This window comes from Drosophila suzukii, chromosome 2L, assembly GCF_043229965.1.
Source record: "Drosophila suzukii chromosome 2L, CBGP_Dsuzu_IsoJpt1.0, whole genome shotgun sequence".
Classification (NCBI taxonomy): Eukaryota; Metazoa; Arthropoda; class Insecta; order Diptera; family Drosophilidae; genus Drosophila; species Drosophila suzukii.
The window spans coordinates 24,063,403-24,081,806 of NC_092080.1; the positions used below are offsets into that span (position 1 = coordinate 24,063,403).

The window sequence follows — 18,404 nt, forward strand, 5'->3', positions numbered from 1 at the left end:
ACAAATGGTTACCCCCAAAAGGGGAAAAGCGAAGAGTCAACTGCTCACACAAATATGTCACGCACAAACAGCAAAAACAAGGGAAAAAAATAGGAAACAATTCGAAAAAATGTTTAAAAAATATGTATAGCAAAAAGTAAAAGGGAATGGAACAAGGTTCATCGGGTTCAAATGAGGCGAGCCAGAGACACAAAAACCGACAGACCGCCTAAAACTTTTTCCCTTGCCTGTTTGCTGTGTCGAAGAAGAATCAACAGTTTCGATGATAACCAAAGCTTTACGCAAAACAAGAGCTCTAAAAGGGAAAACGAACCCGAATCGAGAACTTAGAAGGAATGAGACCGACTGAAAAAATATGTTCAAGAGGGCGTCAAAGTTGACGCTTATCTGCGCCTCATTTGCCAAAGGCAGCAACAAAAGCAAAGGCCTCATCAATTTCAAAGGCCTCGACCATCGCAGCCAAAGATTGAACCACTGACAGCTGTCTGCGGGAGGAGAGAATAGGATGGATACTACGGCCGAAGAACTAGAAGCCCATTACCAAAATGTGAGGGATATGTTGTAGAAAGCCGACTTTAAGATACTCTGCCCTACTATAGATGTAATTATAAAGGAAAACAAGTTAGGGAGCAGCATTTATTTCTCATCAAAAAGTATAGTTTATATAATAAATTTATAAATAATTATTATAACATTTAAATTGAATTGATAATGTCAAAAACCACTCATAGGTGTCTCAATTAAGGATTACCTCACAACATAATTTAAATTTTAGACCAAGACAAGCGTTACCAGAATGCTAAATACCTCAATTCTGCTCTACAAATAGCCAAATTAAGAGGGAGAACAGTGGACACTGTCGCGCCAAAGTTCACTCAACTTTCAACCCGTAATTTGTCATTGTGCCAGGCGCCGTGAGTAGCCAACTGAAAACGACTCCCGACAGCTGCCACCGCCACTTTCCACTTTTCCACAGCTTATTCCCACCCGGGTTTCCTCAGAACTGGCGGAAAAGTGTTCAGTGGACAACGTCATCGCTGGCCAAATAATGAATACAAAAATCGTTGGCGGCAGGGACACATTTTCACCAACAGTTCCGATCCCCCAAAAATCGTAGTGGCCGTCTGCTGAAGCTGATGCCGCTGCAACGCTGCGTATACGCAATAAAATTTATGTTAATGCAAAATACTTCGGACTGTCGCATTTTTGTGGAGAAAACGGCTAACGAATGCCAGATCGCAGGCACGAGGCCCGTGTGGGCGGTGATTAATTTGCGTATTGTTCTTTGAGATATATTTCTCTTTTCAATATATTCTTTATTCCTGCATTTTATGTACTTTTATTATTTTCCCGTCGCCGCGACATTTCCCCAGATGGTTCGGTCAGCCATCGGCAGCTGGCATGTGCACTGAACGCATTGTGTTTCTCTGGATGTTGTGCTTAAGTGCGGTGGTTGTCCCCGCCCTTTAGTGGGTAAGGGCATTAAATGGTTCCGGTTGGGTATTAAAATCCATTTCCGAACTTTGTACATGACTTTTGAAGGATTTTTTCCTTATTTTTTTAATGAATTACAAAGTAAAATGTATTTGGGAAGTTAGTTAGAATCTTAGTTACCAGAAATGAAGAATATATGGTAACTAAAGTAAACTAAATATTACTTTATAAAAAACATTTTAATGTAAAAGATGTTTTAAAATAATTAAGCTATAAAAAAGTTTGTAAATGTAATATTTTTTAAACATAACAATAAACATTCTTTTGACACATTGAATTGTTTTATTCTTAAGCATCCAGATGTCTTGGTTTGACTAATACGAATCGCCTCGTTTCTTTCGATCTCCTATTTATAAGGGCAACCTATGTCCGACCTTCCGAATGCATTTATTTCGACAGCCTTTTAACATTTCCTCTCGTTGCCCACAACTTAAATCAATTTGCCTTTACTTTGACTGGGCAGAGGGGGGATTTTTCTCTGACCGGCTCCACACCGAAGTCTGGCATATAATTTGCAATGCAAACAGGACTCGTGTCCTGAATCCCACCGACAGCATACGTGGTGGAAATGCGTGGGGGAACACCGTACATATACTGGTTAAATTTAACTTTGGCAGACGATGACGGAGAGTTTCTTTTGTGGCGTTAATAATAATAATATCAGCGATGCCAGCTCGGAAAACCCTTATAATGAAATTTATTTCTTTCGAACGAACAAGGCTTTAAATGCGTGCCAAAAGAATCTCAACTTCAAAAGCTTTTCGTGAAATGGAAATTCCTCGAATAGCTAAGTGAATTGGCCTTGGAATGGAATTAGAGGCGGCTTTTTCCACCACCCAATCATCATTATCGTCGTCATCGAGTCGAGTGTAAAATGTAATTTATGGATACTAAGAACTCTGGCCAACAGGTTGCCAACTGGTTTTCAATACGCTTCTTAGCACATTACACCGAAGGAAAATCTATCCGGCGAGGCTGGGGAGAGGGCTTCTCCGGCCCGACTTGAGGTCGATATTGAAATGAAGAGGCGCTTCGCATAAATCGCATAGATATGCTAATTAGTCAAGTGCCGCACGACGAGAACGTAAACATTCTGCGCTGTTCGCTTGAAATTGTTTAGAATTAATTTCAGCTTCATTTCATTTGCATAAATTGTGTGAATGTTTAATGGACTTGTTTGCCGTACGGCAGCCGAAAGCAATCGAAATAAAGGCGCGCGACGTAGCGGCGGAAAGTAAAAGTTAATTATCGCGTAAGACTAGAATCGTCAATTGGGTCCCATCTAGAAATGGGTCATCGGAATCGTGAATCGATGAATGAAAACGAAATCGCTTTCACAACCGCACGATAAGCCTCCGAATGGTTTAGTAATTTGAGGAGCCAAAAATAATTCTGAAGCACTTCTTGTGCGCCACATTTGACCTCTGGCCTTCGGGCCGTGATTAAGCATACGCAGCGTGGCCGAGCCAGATTGTCTCGGTTCGTAGGAAGTGTCTTAAACGCACAAGAAGCGGGACAAAAGAGCGATAAGCCGGCTCTTCGGAAGATGGAAGAGGTCGTAGGCTGGGCGAAATTGAAAAAACTAGTGCTCAGAGCTCGAAATACGAACCGGTGGGCTAAGCAGCTCGAGTCCCAAAGTGAACCAGAAGTCAGAGGCCCACAGAATCCGTGATAAGTCGACGCAGAAACTAAAGCTGCCCAAGAGTCGGACTCGGATTTCCACTCGGCAGAGACAACGGAAGATTTCCACTCGGCAAACTGATTAAATTTACTTATTATGTCACTCTCTGTCTGTGTCTCGTTAGAAGATGATGTCCCCTCTTCCCAGAACCGACTTTATGGCCTGTCCTGCTCTTAAGTCCCATAATGACAGAGAAATCGTTGGCTAAAGTCTCCCCTTCCCATCGCCCAATTTCTTATCGATGGAGGGCAAATTGAATTTGGACTACTGCTTATCAGCCTTTTGTTTAGCGACCGTCGCTTATCGGGTATCCCGAACCTGTGCAACCGATACAAGATACAGCCGCTCTTGTGCCAAATATTTGGCAGATACCATAAGCGGAACCAGGGAGGAGCAGCCGTGGCACCCAACCCAAATGCAAGTACGTGTCGAGTGCTAGTTGGCCGGAGGAGGGCACTTTCCCCGGAGTACAACTGCAGTCTACGTGGGTTGTTGGGATTGTTCTTTGGGCTGTGGTTTCTGTGTGTCACAGGGCGATAAAAATTAACTCGTTGAGCTCCGAGGTTCGGGGCTCTAATCCACGTCTCATGTTTACACGTGCCACCATTTCGCTGTCCATTTCTCGATGAGTTTGGCGTTATCAACGAAACCTGAGCGGGGCTCTGTGGCTTTTTATTTTCGGTTTACGGCGCCCAGTTCAATTGGTTTTGGCTTTGGAATGGTTCCACGCTCTTCGGACATGACTCAATGCGGACATTAATCATGCATCCAACAAAGTCTCGGTTATATATATGGGTTTTCAACTAAGCAGCCGAACAAAGGGTGTTAGAATACTTTTTGTTTCAGCATCGCTGAGCAGAGATTTAGGAGGGGAAAAAGCAACCGCAAAACAACAATAAAGAAACCAAACGAAAATTACTTTTCTACTAATTGCAACTCTGGAACCGAACTGCTGAGGTCATCAGGTGGATTGCGAGTGGGGCGCGGGGCAGATCATTTGGCCAACAGTTCAAAACAATGCACAGGAAATTCGCATTTACTCAGTGCCAGAGAAAAGCCAACAATAAACCAACAAAAATGCCATGCAACATCAACGTTTTCCTTTGCCATTGTGGAGAGGAATTTGCACAAAGCCTTGGATTGAGTAATGATGCCAGCGGGATCAGAGGGAAACGGATAAGGAATAGCTTATTTTTCAGATTGAAATTCTTTCCCCGGCAAATTGTGCTTTGCTTGGGGCTTAAGCAACTGAAATGTATAGCAAAGTGTGCCAGCGAAGAAATTTCTATTTTATTAAAATGTTCTAAAGTTTCCCACACAAAATGGGAACAATGAAATCAGCTTATATTCAATACATGATGGTTGGCATAACAAAATGTATTTTGCTCTCGTAGATCTCATAGCTTGCTATGAAGTTCATAAAAGCCTTCTATTTATAAGAGCAGATAACAATAGCATTGGCCTACCTTCTCTTAATATGTTTGATATTAAACCTGTAACTTACATTTTTTTAAAGATCAATCGAAAATGGCTAAGTTACTGAGTTTACTTTAATGTTTGAGAACACAAAGTTTCAAGGAAAACCCTCGTGACAGCTTTCGCCTAGTCTTTAGGTACGTCAACCGTCAACCGAGTTTCAATTACCCAAAAGATATTCCCCGTCAGTCCTCATAAATGAACCCCTAATCACTGCCCTTCTCCAAAATTACTCTGCCTTCGCCTGAACGCCGTGTTGCCAATTGACGTGGCTGCCACCTCTATTGCATAACACCTGACAAACGCAATTCAGCAAATGCATAGGCGATGCTGATGATGGCCTCAAGTGAAAAACACTCACGCAAACACGCGACGCACTTTGGGCTCGAATTGGGATTGGGTGGCTCCATTCCAATGGGTACTTTAATAAAGTGCAGTCCAAATTGTGGGCCATCAGGCGCCTTGCTTTTGTTGTCGTCGCCGTTGGTGCCGGTGGTGCAGGCGGTGGTGACGCGGTGGTGCTGCAGTTGCAGCCACCGTGGCGTCAATTATCGCCGCTGTGCGCAAAGTGGGGCAGGCAAATAATAAAAACGCGCCCAAACGCAGTCGTCAGGCTCAAAGCACTTCATTGTCAAATGAGCTTAAACACCACGCCCCGCGGCCCCGATTCCGCCCGCTGAGACCCTCTCCTCATCGCCGACCCCATCCACATCCACATCCACATCCACAGCTCCATCTCCATTCTCGTTTTCATTTGTGCAGCACTCTTTGCCGCGTTTTCGTTTTCATTTTATTTCAGCATCTCCCCCTTTCGATACCCTATCCGCATTTATAATTCTCCCAGTACATAAGGCAATTGGTATAATATCGATGTCCAGTACAAACTCCAAAATATTTTATTCCCAACCCAAAAAACAAAAATTGAAATAGTAAGTTAGTAAGATAGGTTCAACAACCTTAAGAAAGCAACTAATAATCATTTTGATGATGTTTAAAACTAAAAATTGCTACCACCATGCAGGTTATTACTTCAGTTTGTCTGTAACTTGCAAGGTTTTCAACAAGGTAAAATACTTCAAAAATAATTTCCAAAGTGAAAAATTAGGATTAAAATTATTAATAATTTCCAAAAAAAAATTCATTAAATGCATCTGAGTGTGTTAGTTAAAACGTTTTTTAAAGTAAATAAAGGTTAATAATTTTGCTTTTAAGAAATGTTTATTAAATTAATAAACCATTTCAAAAAAAAGGGTTCGGATCCTTTGTTCAGGATCCAACTGGTCCATGTAATATTCTCTAATAAAAGACTGAAAAATAAGCAAGGGTATTTAAAGGTATTTCTTGAAAAAACACCTCTTCCCGGCTGTGTTTTTCTTTTTTGCCCAGTTTTGTTCGCCGTTTTCACGCCTCACTTGCCGCCTTGTTTGCCTCGTTCGCTGATTTGCTGATTGATGGCGACGTCTGCAATTGAGACTGCGACTGCAACTGCGAATGCGACGGGGACGGGAACTGGGACTTCGGATCCGTCTCCGCGCAGGTGTCGCCGCCTAATTAAATGAAGGCAACGTTCACGCATGCGTAACCTGCAAACACTCCCAAGCCCACTTGCCCCGCCCCGCGAGCGCCCTTCGCAATGCATTGTTAAGAAAATGGGTCAATATGCAATTATTGCATTTTATTTTTTCGCTCTGTGGGCTCAGCTTCGTTTGCGTCACTGGCGGAGAGTCGAGAAGCGAGTTCGCAATAATCATAATATGGCTACTTCACTTGGCAAAGCAATCAAGCCGCGGCCTCCGAGGTGTTGATTTTGTTAATATTTGCAGGCGGACCTTCCCCTCGATTCTCGGCGACCACCGCTCCCAATTCGCGGAACTCGGTAAGGAGTTGGTGCGTCGGTGCTTGGGCCACAGCTCCAAGTTCTATGGGTTAATGAAGCGACGCCAGAGTTTGTTTGGTGCGCTCCAATTTCGAGGGTGATGGAAAACATTTAAGGGGAAACTTGAAATTGATTTTCGGAAGTACACAGAAAGTAATTCCAATGGATAAACTATTCCAGAGCCTCTTGTAAGTTCAAGAAAAGTTTCGCTGTGGATGCAAAGAAGAAGCACAGTGTAAAGCTATTAACTCTGAGTGTCACATTCAAAGTAAGTTTAAGTGTTTTGGTATTCCCTTAAAAACGTATTTATTCCCGTACAATTTAACGTTTACTAACAGTTTACCAGGCTTAACTTTCAGATATATGTCTAAATTCTAAGCTATGTATACCCCATAATAGACAGACCTCTAAAACACAGTCTCTTTCGGCCCTATCCCATTAAAATTAGGTCTTGTTTGGACAGCATCATGAGGGTCCTTCTAGGCACCGAAGGCTTCTTGAATGTCGTAGGTTCCACGGACAACTTGACGCCATAGAAATGGCTAACTAATTTCGATTAATTTCAGTGCAAGTACCGGGTTCGATGGTACAGCAAGGGGAAGTCATATCTGCCTCCAAAGGATCTCTACGATATGGCAAAGAAAGCCATTGAAGACCACCAACAAACGATTTCGGCCCGCCTGAGACCAGTTATAGCAAAAAAATCGGAAACTGCTGTTTTGGAAATTTTTTGTCGTGCTAATGCTTCTTCATCAGCTAATAACTCTGGTGATAGTGGAAAGTCGAAAGGTGTTCTACACAAGGATCAGAAATCTACTGTCGCCAGCAGCCAGAAATTTGACAAAAATTTGGATTGTATAAACCTTATTGTGAACCAAAACTCCCAAGCACAATATAAATGCCAATCAGAGCCACCTCAAAAAAAATTGGAAACTCTGGAAGTATTTAACTGTAAGAATTCCTCTGTAAAAGGTTCTGTAAAGACCCGAGGCTTTTCAAATATGAAGATTGCAAACTGTAAGGATTGCAATCGGGATGGCAATCTACAGTCTTCAGGGTCAGTTCTGGGTACGGCGATACCAACCCAAGAAGGAAATAATGCCAAACAACCAATCAGCGTTATAAAAGAACTTTCGAAATCCCCTTCAAAACCACTGGTTGCCAAAGCTATGTCCTCAAAACTAGATCCAAACGCACTACCTCCACAAAAACCTCAAGAATCTCAAGGTCTTCCTACTCTCGCCGAAAGGTTTGCCATGCCGCAAAAATTGGCTTTTCCAATAGGAAGAAATCCCTGTGTAGACGGAAAAAGAGACGAGAAATCGAAGTGCCCCGCACCCAAGCCCAAACCCAAATCTTGTTCCTCACCTCAACAAGGACCCAAAACCCCAGTTGAAGCAAAAGCCCCTGCAAATACCGCACCACAAGGGAAATCTGCGACTAAAACCAATGCTCAAGTTAAAATAAATCCTCAGAAATCGGATGTAAGACCATCATCCCTAGTGATGCCCAAAGAGAACCCACATCCAAATAACCCTCAACCAGAGAAGTTACCACCACCTCCTAGTGTTGGATTTTCCTTGCCGATGGATTCAGCTTTTCCTTCGGGAAGAAACCCCTGTACAGACGGTGAAAAAGATGGAAACAAATCCAAAAGTGCAGCATTAAAACCTGAACCAAAGAAAAAAACCAAGGAGGACAGCTCTATGAAAAGTGAAAAACTAAAAGCTTCTAGTAATAATGATTGTAAGCAAGAAAAGAAAGAAGAAACTTGCCCAAGAGCATCATTAGATAAAGAGGCAACCACTGTTTCAAGCGGTTCTCCCAAGTCTAAGAAAGAACCACCGGCCAGTGTTGCACCTCAGGCAAAACCAACAAAAAAGAAATCATCGAGACAAGGTGCCGTCAAGCCAAAGAAATCGCAGGTTAATCGAGAAGGTCCTTCGGTTAAGGCTAATGCCTCTCAAAAACCAGCTCATAAGCCAGAATCCAAATCTACAGAAGAAAAGCTACCGCCTCTGCCATCTTCCAGTTTTTCCATGCCACTCTTGTCAGCTTTTCCAATGGGGAGAAATCCCTGCCGAGATGGTCCAAGGGGAGCCTCCGGCAAGAAGTGTTCAAAACCTAAAGAAAATACCTGCGGTCAAACGAAAGTCAAACCATGCCAGTCCGAAACAAATTCCTGTGCTTCAAAAACGAAAACTTCTGGCGCCGGCAGCTGCCCTAGTAAAACTTCTCTTGATAAAACGGCTTCAGCTGACATTAGCTCACTTCCTCAAAAAAAAGAAAAGCCAGAAGACTCCTTAAAATCTGGCGAATCTTCTACTTCACCACCGCCAAAGGCATCTTCCCAGGATGTTCCTCCTCCTCCGCCAGCTAAAAATATTAAAGAGTCTTCCGGTGTTTCAGTGGATAAAGAAAGAAGTTCTTCCAACGATCTAAGCACCCCAGCTGCAAAGACTTCTTCCCCACCGCCTGCTAAAGAAATTAAAGAACCTTTGGGTTCTGCACCGGCTAAGGATCCTCCACAACCCCAATCAGCAAGGAAGAAATGTGGCGAAGTAAAAAGCGTTCGACCAGGCTGTGATAAAACGATGACTGAACAGGGTCCAAAGAAATGTTCGGAATTGGGAAAAAATCCAAAAAGCAGCGAGTCCAGTGATCCGAATGTGAAACCCGAACTAAAAAGGTTTCCGGCCCTTCCACTGAAACAAAGCCTCGCCAGCTATATCAGCAGTATTGAACCCCTTCTCACTGAAGAGGAACTCAAGGAGGAGCAGAAGATAACCAAGAAGTTCGGGGAGAACGAGGGCGCGGATCTCCAGGAGCTGCTGGAGGAAGAGGCCGAACGTTGCAGCAACTGGCTGACTCCGAGGTGGACTCGTTCCGCCTACTTAACCTATCAGGCCCCACTGACCGTCTTCTCCAGTCCGGGTCTCTCCTTCCCCATCCAAGAGTTCGCAGAACCCAACGATTTTCTCAACTTCACTGCCAAAGCGATTTACGCCATTTGCGAATTCAAACAGCTGGTGGACCAGGACCAAATTCCAGTGGTCAAGATGGGCAAAAATCATCTGGACAACAGCCAGTTCTGCAAGATCTTCGGTACGGTTCGCAAACCTGGCCGATTTTGCGACACCATCGAGCAGTACAGTGATTCCGATTATGTTGTGGTGGTCTACAATAACAATGTGAGTTAATTGTATACTAGTTACTCGTAGAGTAACAGGGTATATTAGATTCGACGGAAAGTACGTAACAGGTAATAGGAAGCCTTTCCGACCCCATAAAATATATATATTTTTGATCAGGATCAGAGCCGAATCGATCTAGCCATATCCGTCCGTCCGTATGAACGCTGAGATCTCGGAAACTATTAGAGCTGAAATGTTTGGATCTACCATGCAGAATCTTTGGCCTCCTCTGCAGCAGATTGCTACGCCCTCTCTTACCCCAAAATCGATAAAATTTTATATATTCTGAAAATTTTAAATTTGACTTTGTTCTTATTATCAATACCCAAAACTTGTTCAAGTCGGACCACTTATTGAAAGTTATAACCAAATAATATTTAATAATAAGCAATTTCAATCGAGAGCGAATGAGATTGAGATAAGCATGAAGAAAGTAGGCTTTTTCCGATATTGCACCCCAATACACAGCAATGTGCAATCTGGTAACAGCCGATTTACTGCACGCATATCTCCATCGCTGTCGCACACCCTTTAGCTGAATAACGGGTATCTGATATATCTGGTATCATCGACTATAACGTTTTCTCTTGTTTATGTGGTACTTTGTTAATGAACATTCATGAGACCTCAACTACTCTTTGGATAATTTAAACTAATTTCCTCGTCTCCTTTCTAGTATTACAAGTTGCCCCTTTACTCCGAAAGTGGACAACTATTGCATGTTCACAGCCTGAAAGATGCACTGGAGAAGATTCACTACTGTCCCATAGACAAGGGCGAACCCTTCGGCCTGCTGACCCACGACAATAGAAGCAACTGGGCAGAGGCCTATTCGGCACTTTGTTGTCCGCACGGAAACGCAGACTCTGTGGAGACTATCGAGCAATCCCTGTTCTTGGTCTGCCTGGACAAGTGTGTGCCGATTCCCAAGGGAAAGGAGAGGATTGTGCAGGCCCACCAGCTCCTCCACGGCGGTGGACTGCTGCAAAACAGCTCCAACCGTTGGATGGACAAGACAATACAGCTGATAGTGAACCCGAATGGATTGGCTGGGTTCTGCTACGAACACTCTCCCGCCGACTGCCAGCCACTGGCCATGCTGATGGACTTTGTGCAGCAGAAAGTGTAAGTAAATAAATATTACTTCCAATCAAATCAAATCATATCTCTTTTAAGGAGCGAGGAGAACTACGGTTGCGATAGCTGTGGGTCTGACAAGGACATCTCGTTCACCCTGCTGAAATTTCAGCCTGTGAACGAGTGCATTAATTTGTGGATGTGTCAGGCTATGCGCAATATCCAAAAGATAGCCACTCAGCTGCAGATGAACGTGTTCCAATTCGAGTGCCACGGAAAGTGCTTCATCAAGGCTCAGGGCCTGAATCCAGACAGCTACATCCAGATGGCCCTGAGTCTGGCCTACTACTCCATGCACAAGAAAATACCCGCCCAGTACGAGTCGGCGCACTTGAGGATTTTCTGCGAGGGTCGCACCGAAACCATACGATCCACCTCCAACGAGTCAAAGGCCTTTGTCCTGGCCATGGAGTCTAAAACTGCTTCCAGCCACGAGAAACTGGCAGCCCTGCAAAAGGCGGTGGATGCCCACGAGAAACTTATAAAGGAAGCTATCAGTGGACAGGGCATCGATCGCCACCTCTTTGGTCTACAGCAGATGGCCCTGGAGAACGAACTACCACTGCCGGAATTCTTCCTGTCAACGGGTTTTGTAAGATCGGTAACGTTTCAACTCTTCACCTCCCAGGTGGCCACATCCCATGCGGGCTTCATGGCATACGGACCCCTTATATCCGACGGATACGGGGTCTGCTACAATCCCCAGGAAGAGAAGATAATCTTCGCCATATCCGCTTGGAAGACTTGTCCAGAAATAAGCCCGGATAAGTATGGTAAGGCCATCAAAAGCTCCCTGAACGCCATGAGAAGACTTGTCCTGTCAACAGGAGGCGATTGTGTGGGCCAAAACCCGTGCAAGTGCGAGAAAACTCTGTTCTAGAAGGCAATCTTAAGCTAAACCCTCATGTATTTCGTTTCATGGCAAGCCAAATACACACTCGTAATATTTTAGATGCATTAACCAAGCCACTTTAACTTGGTTCGGGTTCAGGGTCGTCGAAAAAACGAATTCGCATTACTCACGCCGAAACCATGCTCACCTTTGACAAGAAATAAGCTGGGGACTCGTGAAATTCTCTTCGAGAATATTAGCCTGACTCAGATGGAAAAAGTGGGCAGTCGACTCAGATGATCCGAGATCGCCCACGGGGTTTGAGGGGAGCTCACTCACTCGCCAGCCACTTTGCTAATTAATAAAGCAGCATTCGGAAAGAGTAAGTGGTTAGGTGATTCAGTTAATTGGTTTTATTGGACCATACAGAAGTTAAGGAAAGAAGCGCAAATTGATAGGTTTGGTATTTGTTTGGAAACTAGTGTCAAGTACGTAAGAGTTCTAGGAACCCACAATACTCATTTCATTCGATGCACTACTAACCCACTTAACTCATGAATGCCGCGCCTTCTTCTCTGGGGGCAAAGATACAACCCATGTTGCCCCCTCATATTCCTCCATTATCATCTCATATTTGCCCCGCCAGTTCAGTTCTTATGCAACATTTGCAGATGCAATTCTTCCAGTGCGCTCTCGACTTGTCGGTTCTGCGCTCTTTGCTGGCTGCAATTTTATAGCTAAATTAAGTAATTGGTCCAAGAAGCCGCCTCCGCATCATCCCCTTCCCTCGACTGCCCTGCATTCGCTTTGGATTCTGCAATCTTAATGTTCTGCTGAGTTTGCCTCTGTGCGGGTAAATGTATCTGTATCTGAGTATCTGCATCTGGGCATCGCGCAATGAGAAGCGTGCTCTGTGCTCTTCTCTTCATTTCGAGTCTGTGGTATTTCTATGCGAATGTGATTTGCAGATGCGGATTCCAAGGCAGCCCGCGGATAGTCCGAAAAGGGGCGATGATCAGACTAGTGCAGCTGTATCTGCATCTGCAAATGCCTCTATCTATATCTGTGCTCTACAGCAAAACAATCATTCCAGGGAACTGCGACTTATTTTCAACCGAATCTCTGGCATCGCATTGCTGTCATTAGCCAAATTGCAGGCATTCTAATTGGCAGACTCCACTTCGTTTCACTTCACAGCGTGAAAAGTTAACAGCAGCAGAACTTTTAAAATTCTTTATACACATTAAATATTGTACCAGAAACAATTTGCATTGTTTTTTGGAGAGTTTTTCAAGCTAAGCCAAAATGCTAGCAGCAATAGTTCTTAAAAAAGGTGAGCCTAATCGGGAAGTTATTTACTTCACTTCAATACATTTCTAAAATTGTAAGGTATTTTAATCTATTATATTTAATTTTCATTTAAATTTTTATGGGTCAAAGAATTATCTTTTTTTTTTTACAGTGATGAAGACCCGATGGAGTTCACTTTGCAAAACTGTGCGTGTGAATCACACGCCTTTCGCAGTCGATCTGCGGGGGGCGTGGTCCGTCGGTTAGCCCTCCTCTCACGTGCTGCTCGTCATCGCCGGCCACAATCTGATCTCATTTTAATCACAGCTAATGAATGTCAACACTAATTGCCACTTGAGTGCCACCACTCGGCGGGAGGGGCTGGAGGGGCGGGGGCCCAAGGGGTGGACCCCCAAAATGATCTCAAACAAAACAAAGTTAACAAGCAGTAAACAGAAAACAGAGTCAAACAAAAGGCAAACAAAACTGCGAAAGCCTAATTACGGGTTGTTATAACCACTATATATGGGGCACAAACCTCTCTTTTCTGGGGGAAAAAGAGTTGAAGGGCGGCGGAGTACGTCACTTAAACGACTTTATATTTACAAAAATTTACACAAATTAATTAACCAATTAAGTGAACGTAGAGCAGACAAGTTCGGTCATTAATCATAGTTTCTATGACGAACCACGAAGTCCCCTCGGGCTAATGATGTGGTAAAAACTCAATTCACAGACGCTTTAATGGGTTTATTCAAGAGTGATAAATGGATTAATCGATCTCTGGAATTGTCAAAGCGTGAAGCAATCCTATTAGGCGATTGCCACTAAATTGGAGTTTGAATTCTACATATTACTGTGATCCCACAGAGTCTTTCAAATATATTTGAATAAACAAATAAATTGATGATGTTTTATATGGTACAAAATAAAAATGACAATATTTGTTTCTAGCTAAAAGTTAAAAACTATGGTGTAAGTTAACTACAATCTTGCGTTCGATCTTTTATATGCAGGCAGATGAAATCAAGTTGATTCGCGGGCCACATGGCGTATGAATAATCGGCGCAAAGCCTTAGCCATTTATGGCTCCCCTGCAGCATCGATCGACTTGGCTCTAAAAACCGCCTCTTGGACAACGAATTCGACTCAACGAATTTGTTTGTTTGTTTGTTCTCAGCTGCGATTCGGATGGCGAGCTCGTTCTGCGGCCATTTGGTGCCTTGTCATGCTCCACGCTGCAGTTTGCCAGTTTTCGAGGATAGCCTGCGACCAAGTTGGGGTCGCAATTCTTTATTTGTATTCCGAGTAATTGTCGTCGCCGGCGGTGATGTCATCCGGCAGGTAGATATACATAGGTGCCAAAAGGTGACTTTTTGCAGCAGTCATCGAGCAGTCGCGAGCTGCTTGTCGTTGATGGATTCGTTGAGGCGAATCTCGGATTGGATTGGATTGGATTGAATTGGTAGATGCTCTTGTCTTGCTGCGCATTTTGACCAATTTTAGCCAAACTCAATTAGTCTTAACTGATGTTTCGATTGTGCTTTTTATAGAACTCGCGCAGGGTGCGGGAGCTATGGCTTGCTGATATCATTGGGGTCAAGGCCAGGGCTCAGCAGCCCAAGTGCCGGTGACGAACCCGATTCCAGAACGAATCCGGAGATCTTGGCTGCTGCGCAATTCAAAGAAAGCCGTGCACATAAATTCAGTTGGCTAAATGTGCACAGACATCTGTGTATACAGCACTCTGAGCTGGCTTCGATTCGGCGTCTTTAATTAGCACTGAAATTAAACTTTTTCGTCGGTGCTTTTTCCTTTCATTTGTCGCATTACCTGCGACTCCATTTACCCAACTCTCTCAACTCAGCTGAACTCAGCTCGAGTCCCGAAATTCCAGTTCCCAAGCGACGGCTTCCGTCGATCGGCCGACTAATTCTTCTTTAAACAAACCGAGGAGAACCGACAAATGAGCAGCACCAGCAAAAAGTAAACTCAGAAATCTTCATAAACATGCTAACAAAAAGTTCTTTTGCCAGCGACCTTGGAATTTCAGTTCATCTGCTTTGCGTGCTTCATTTTATGGCCTCGCCCCCTCGTGCCCGGATTGTGTTATTTATTAATTCGTAATGCCATTTTACGTCTGGCCATTTGGATGCCATAAAAAGTTTCGGTTCAGCTTCAGTTTTCTTTGAATTTGGTTTCGGCTTTCGATGGGAATAAATGTACATATTTGTGTGTGTAATAAGAACGATGCCCCAAAAGAATCTTCAGAGTGCAAGCAGCGGAAGCGAGACCATTTGCTCAGTAGTATCTGCAAGATTGCGCAACCCACACTCGCATGTTGAGTGCTTGCTTTGGCCTGGCCCCTTTGACTTCATTTTCTTTTCGTATATTTGCATTATTTTGGTTTCTGCCTCGGTTCTGCCGCATTCAGTATGCGCCCTGTTGCCCCAGCTCCTCCAATTGCATCTGCAAAACACATTCGCAATGAAAGCAGAAGTGGAATACCAAAGAAGAGCACAGAGCGCGCTTCTCATTGTGTGCCGCCCCGCGATTCCGATGCCCAGATGCAGATACGAGGCCGCCGGCGGTCTAATAGATACAGATACTCAGATACAGATACATATGCCCGCACAAAGGCAAACCCAGCAGAACATTTAGATTGCAGAATCCAAAGCGAATGCAGGGCAGTCGCGGGGAGGGGATGGTGTGGAGGCGGCTTCTTGGACCAATTACTTAATTTAGCAATAAAATTGCAGCCAGAAAAGAGCGCAGAACCGAGGAACCGAGAGCAAACTAAAAGAATTGCATCTTCCAATGTTGCATAAGAACTGAACTGGCGGGGCAAATATGGGATGATAATGGAGGAATATGAGGGGGCAGAGGTGCTGACTCTTTGCCCCCCAGGAAAAAAAGAAGGCGCCGTATTCATGAGGAAAGTGGGTCAGTGGTGCATAGAACAGAAGGAATTCTGCGGTTACGACTTAGATCTTTGCTATTTGTTTCCAATTAGGCGCAGAGCCTATTAATAGAGTGTTTATTCCCCATATACTTAGATTTAGCTGCTAGTTTTCGAAGCTATAAGAATATTAACTAGTTTCAGTCATCATTTTTTTGAAGATTAGGGGTCATCCAATGATTACTCCTCTGAAACAGATTAACTTGTTGCTTTATAAAATCATTATATAGTCAAAAAGTGCCACACTCAACTGTATAGAAACAGATATAACAGATATAAAATGACAGCATCCAAAAACACCAGACACTTTCACTATCTATCACATCTATAAATTCAATTATTAGGTAAAACGAGTTGGCTTTTTAGGGATACGAATGGGTCTTAGCCCATTATCTCCATAACCTATCTACGAAATACTCAAAATACCCTTTAGATAGTATGATTTAGTGCCCTGGCTCGGCTGAGTTATTAATTAGCTGGCTGAGTGAATGCGCTCCCGCCTTTCCCCGTGGGCGTTCTCCGATGAGCTGAGCTGGCTGCACTTGACTGGTCCGCCGCCCCTTTCCCGCCCCGAATTCTGAGTCAGGCTAATACTCGCGATTGTTTTGGGCCTTGTCAAAGGTGAGTAATAAGCGGGAGATCGTATATGGCTCGTTGGATGTTTCCACAGAAAATCGCCAAGTTTCGAGGCAAGTGTTTACCTTGAACTTGGCCAGACAACCGGGCAGATGAGGTGGCGGGGGGCAGAGAGATGGAGCTAACTATTTGAATTTGAATTTTCCTATCTACAATCGACCTCCCCCCCTCGTTAGCGCTTTTTTGCAGTTGCATTGCGCTGCCCACCGAAGCTGAAAATATTTAAATGCTAAGCGGCGTTCATTTTTTTTGGCTACGGCTAAACAAATATGAATACGAAATTTGTTTGGTGGGACTCACCCACGAGCTGGTCATGACAATGCCGATGACGATTTTGTTGGCCTGGCCAAAAAACAGAACCACAAGCGACAAAGTAATTACGTCGAAGGGAGGGGGAAAGAGCGCTACAGCAGGTTATGCAAGTTCAAGGCCAAAAACTCTGCATTAATTATAATTATTTTTGCATTTGTTAAGCGCAGAGGAGCAATACAAACAACAACCAGCAACCAGCAAGCTGCCTGTTAATTGTCTGGGCGAATGCAAAAGAGGAAAAACAGGTAAATGCAGAATTTGTTTTGCTCGAATGTGGTAATTAATTGTGGCCAGCAATCGATGGCAGAATCCCCAGGCAGGGGGTTAATGCCATTGCCAAGAATCGAACGCCTAAGACCAGTAAATATAAAAATTGCTAATATATTGATAATGAAAGGGAAACCCCGAAAGACCAATCCAAATAACCCAAACTAACCACGTAAGCCGACGAGACCTGAATCTTTTTATTTTACAAGTCGACTGCAGTTTTCCCCAGAGGGAAAGTGCTCTCGAAACACGTACCTCGTTTTCGATACTCCTCCTTGGTTCCACTTTTGTTATCTGTGAAGTATTTGGCTCAAGAGCCGCCGTATCTTATATCATTTGCAGAGATTTGGGATACCCGATAAGGAAGTAAACAAATGGCTGATAAGCAGCAGTCCAAATTCAATTTGCCCCCATCGATAAGAAAGGGGGACTTAAGCCAACGATTGCTCTGCCATTATGGGTCTTAAGAGCTAGAACAGACCGATGAGTGAGCCCTTCGAGGAGGGACTTCATCTATCCAGTGAGTCACAGACAGAGAGTGACATAATAAATAAATTTAATCAGTTGGCTGCGTAAAAAGCTCTGCTGATGCTGCTGAATTGGTAGTGGGACCCAATCCGAATCCGATTCCGAGCAGCTTTAACTCCGAGTGTCTTTGGCTTTCGGGGTTACTTTAAGGTTGCCGCCGTCTGTATCTTCAGTTCATATTTCGAGTGTTTAGTGTTCATTTCTTTCAATTCCGCCCTTTTTATGGCTGGCTTATCTCATTCCGTTCTTGGGTCTCCCTGAGGAAATAGAGAAAATGTAACTCTGGCCACGTTGCGTATGCGTAATCGGGCCTTAAATCCAATTCAAAGGGCAATTGTGTTGACACTGACACTTCATAGCCGCCAGCTGACATACATACACTTTAAATTATTTTACGTTCATATTTCCTTCCTCCGTTTTTAATGTCTTTAGTAACACTTTCCACTTACCGCGACTCGTGCGGGTTTTTTATGATTATTCCCCCCTGGAAATTTACATCCTTCGGCTGTTTGTCTGTTTGTTTACCTCAAGGGATTTAATCCTCAATTAAAATCATAATGGTATGCATTTAAAGTGCTAGCAAAAACTCGCCGACGGAAAAGGGGGGAATTTAATGAGCGAAAACATTTAAATTTAATTGAAATTTAAAAACAGTGAGCTGCTGTTCGTCCTGTGGCAAAAACACAGCACAATTGTGTGGCTTACATTATTTACACCTCCAA

The 18,404-nt window shown here is 43.7% G+C and overlaps 1 protein-coding gene across 2 annotated transcripts; it reads left to right on the forward strand.

Annotated features, from left to right (window-relative positions):
• The first annotated feature begins 6,867 nt into the window (after positions 1-6,867).
• LOC108011981 (uncharacterized) lies at positions 6,868-12,600 on the forward strand. 2 transcript variants are annotated; one of them, XM_017077250.4, is made up of 4 exons: positions 6,868-7,033; positions 7,094-9,718; positions 10,398-10,846; positions 10,901-12,600. In XM_017077250.4, exons 1-4 carry the CDS (start codon positions 6,995-6,997, stop codon positions 11,736-11,738), a joined length of 3,951 nt encoding a protein of 1,316 aa, XP_016932739.3. In that variant the 5' UTR covers positions 6,868-6,994; the 3' UTR covers positions 11,739-12,600. The 2 variants fall into 2 exon arrangements, with proteins under 2 accessions (XP_016932739.3, XP_016932738.3); XM_017077249.4 differs by having other exon boundaries at positions 6,917-7,033; positions 10,898-12,597.
• The last annotated feature ends 5,804 nt before the right edge of the window (positions 12,601-18,404 follow it).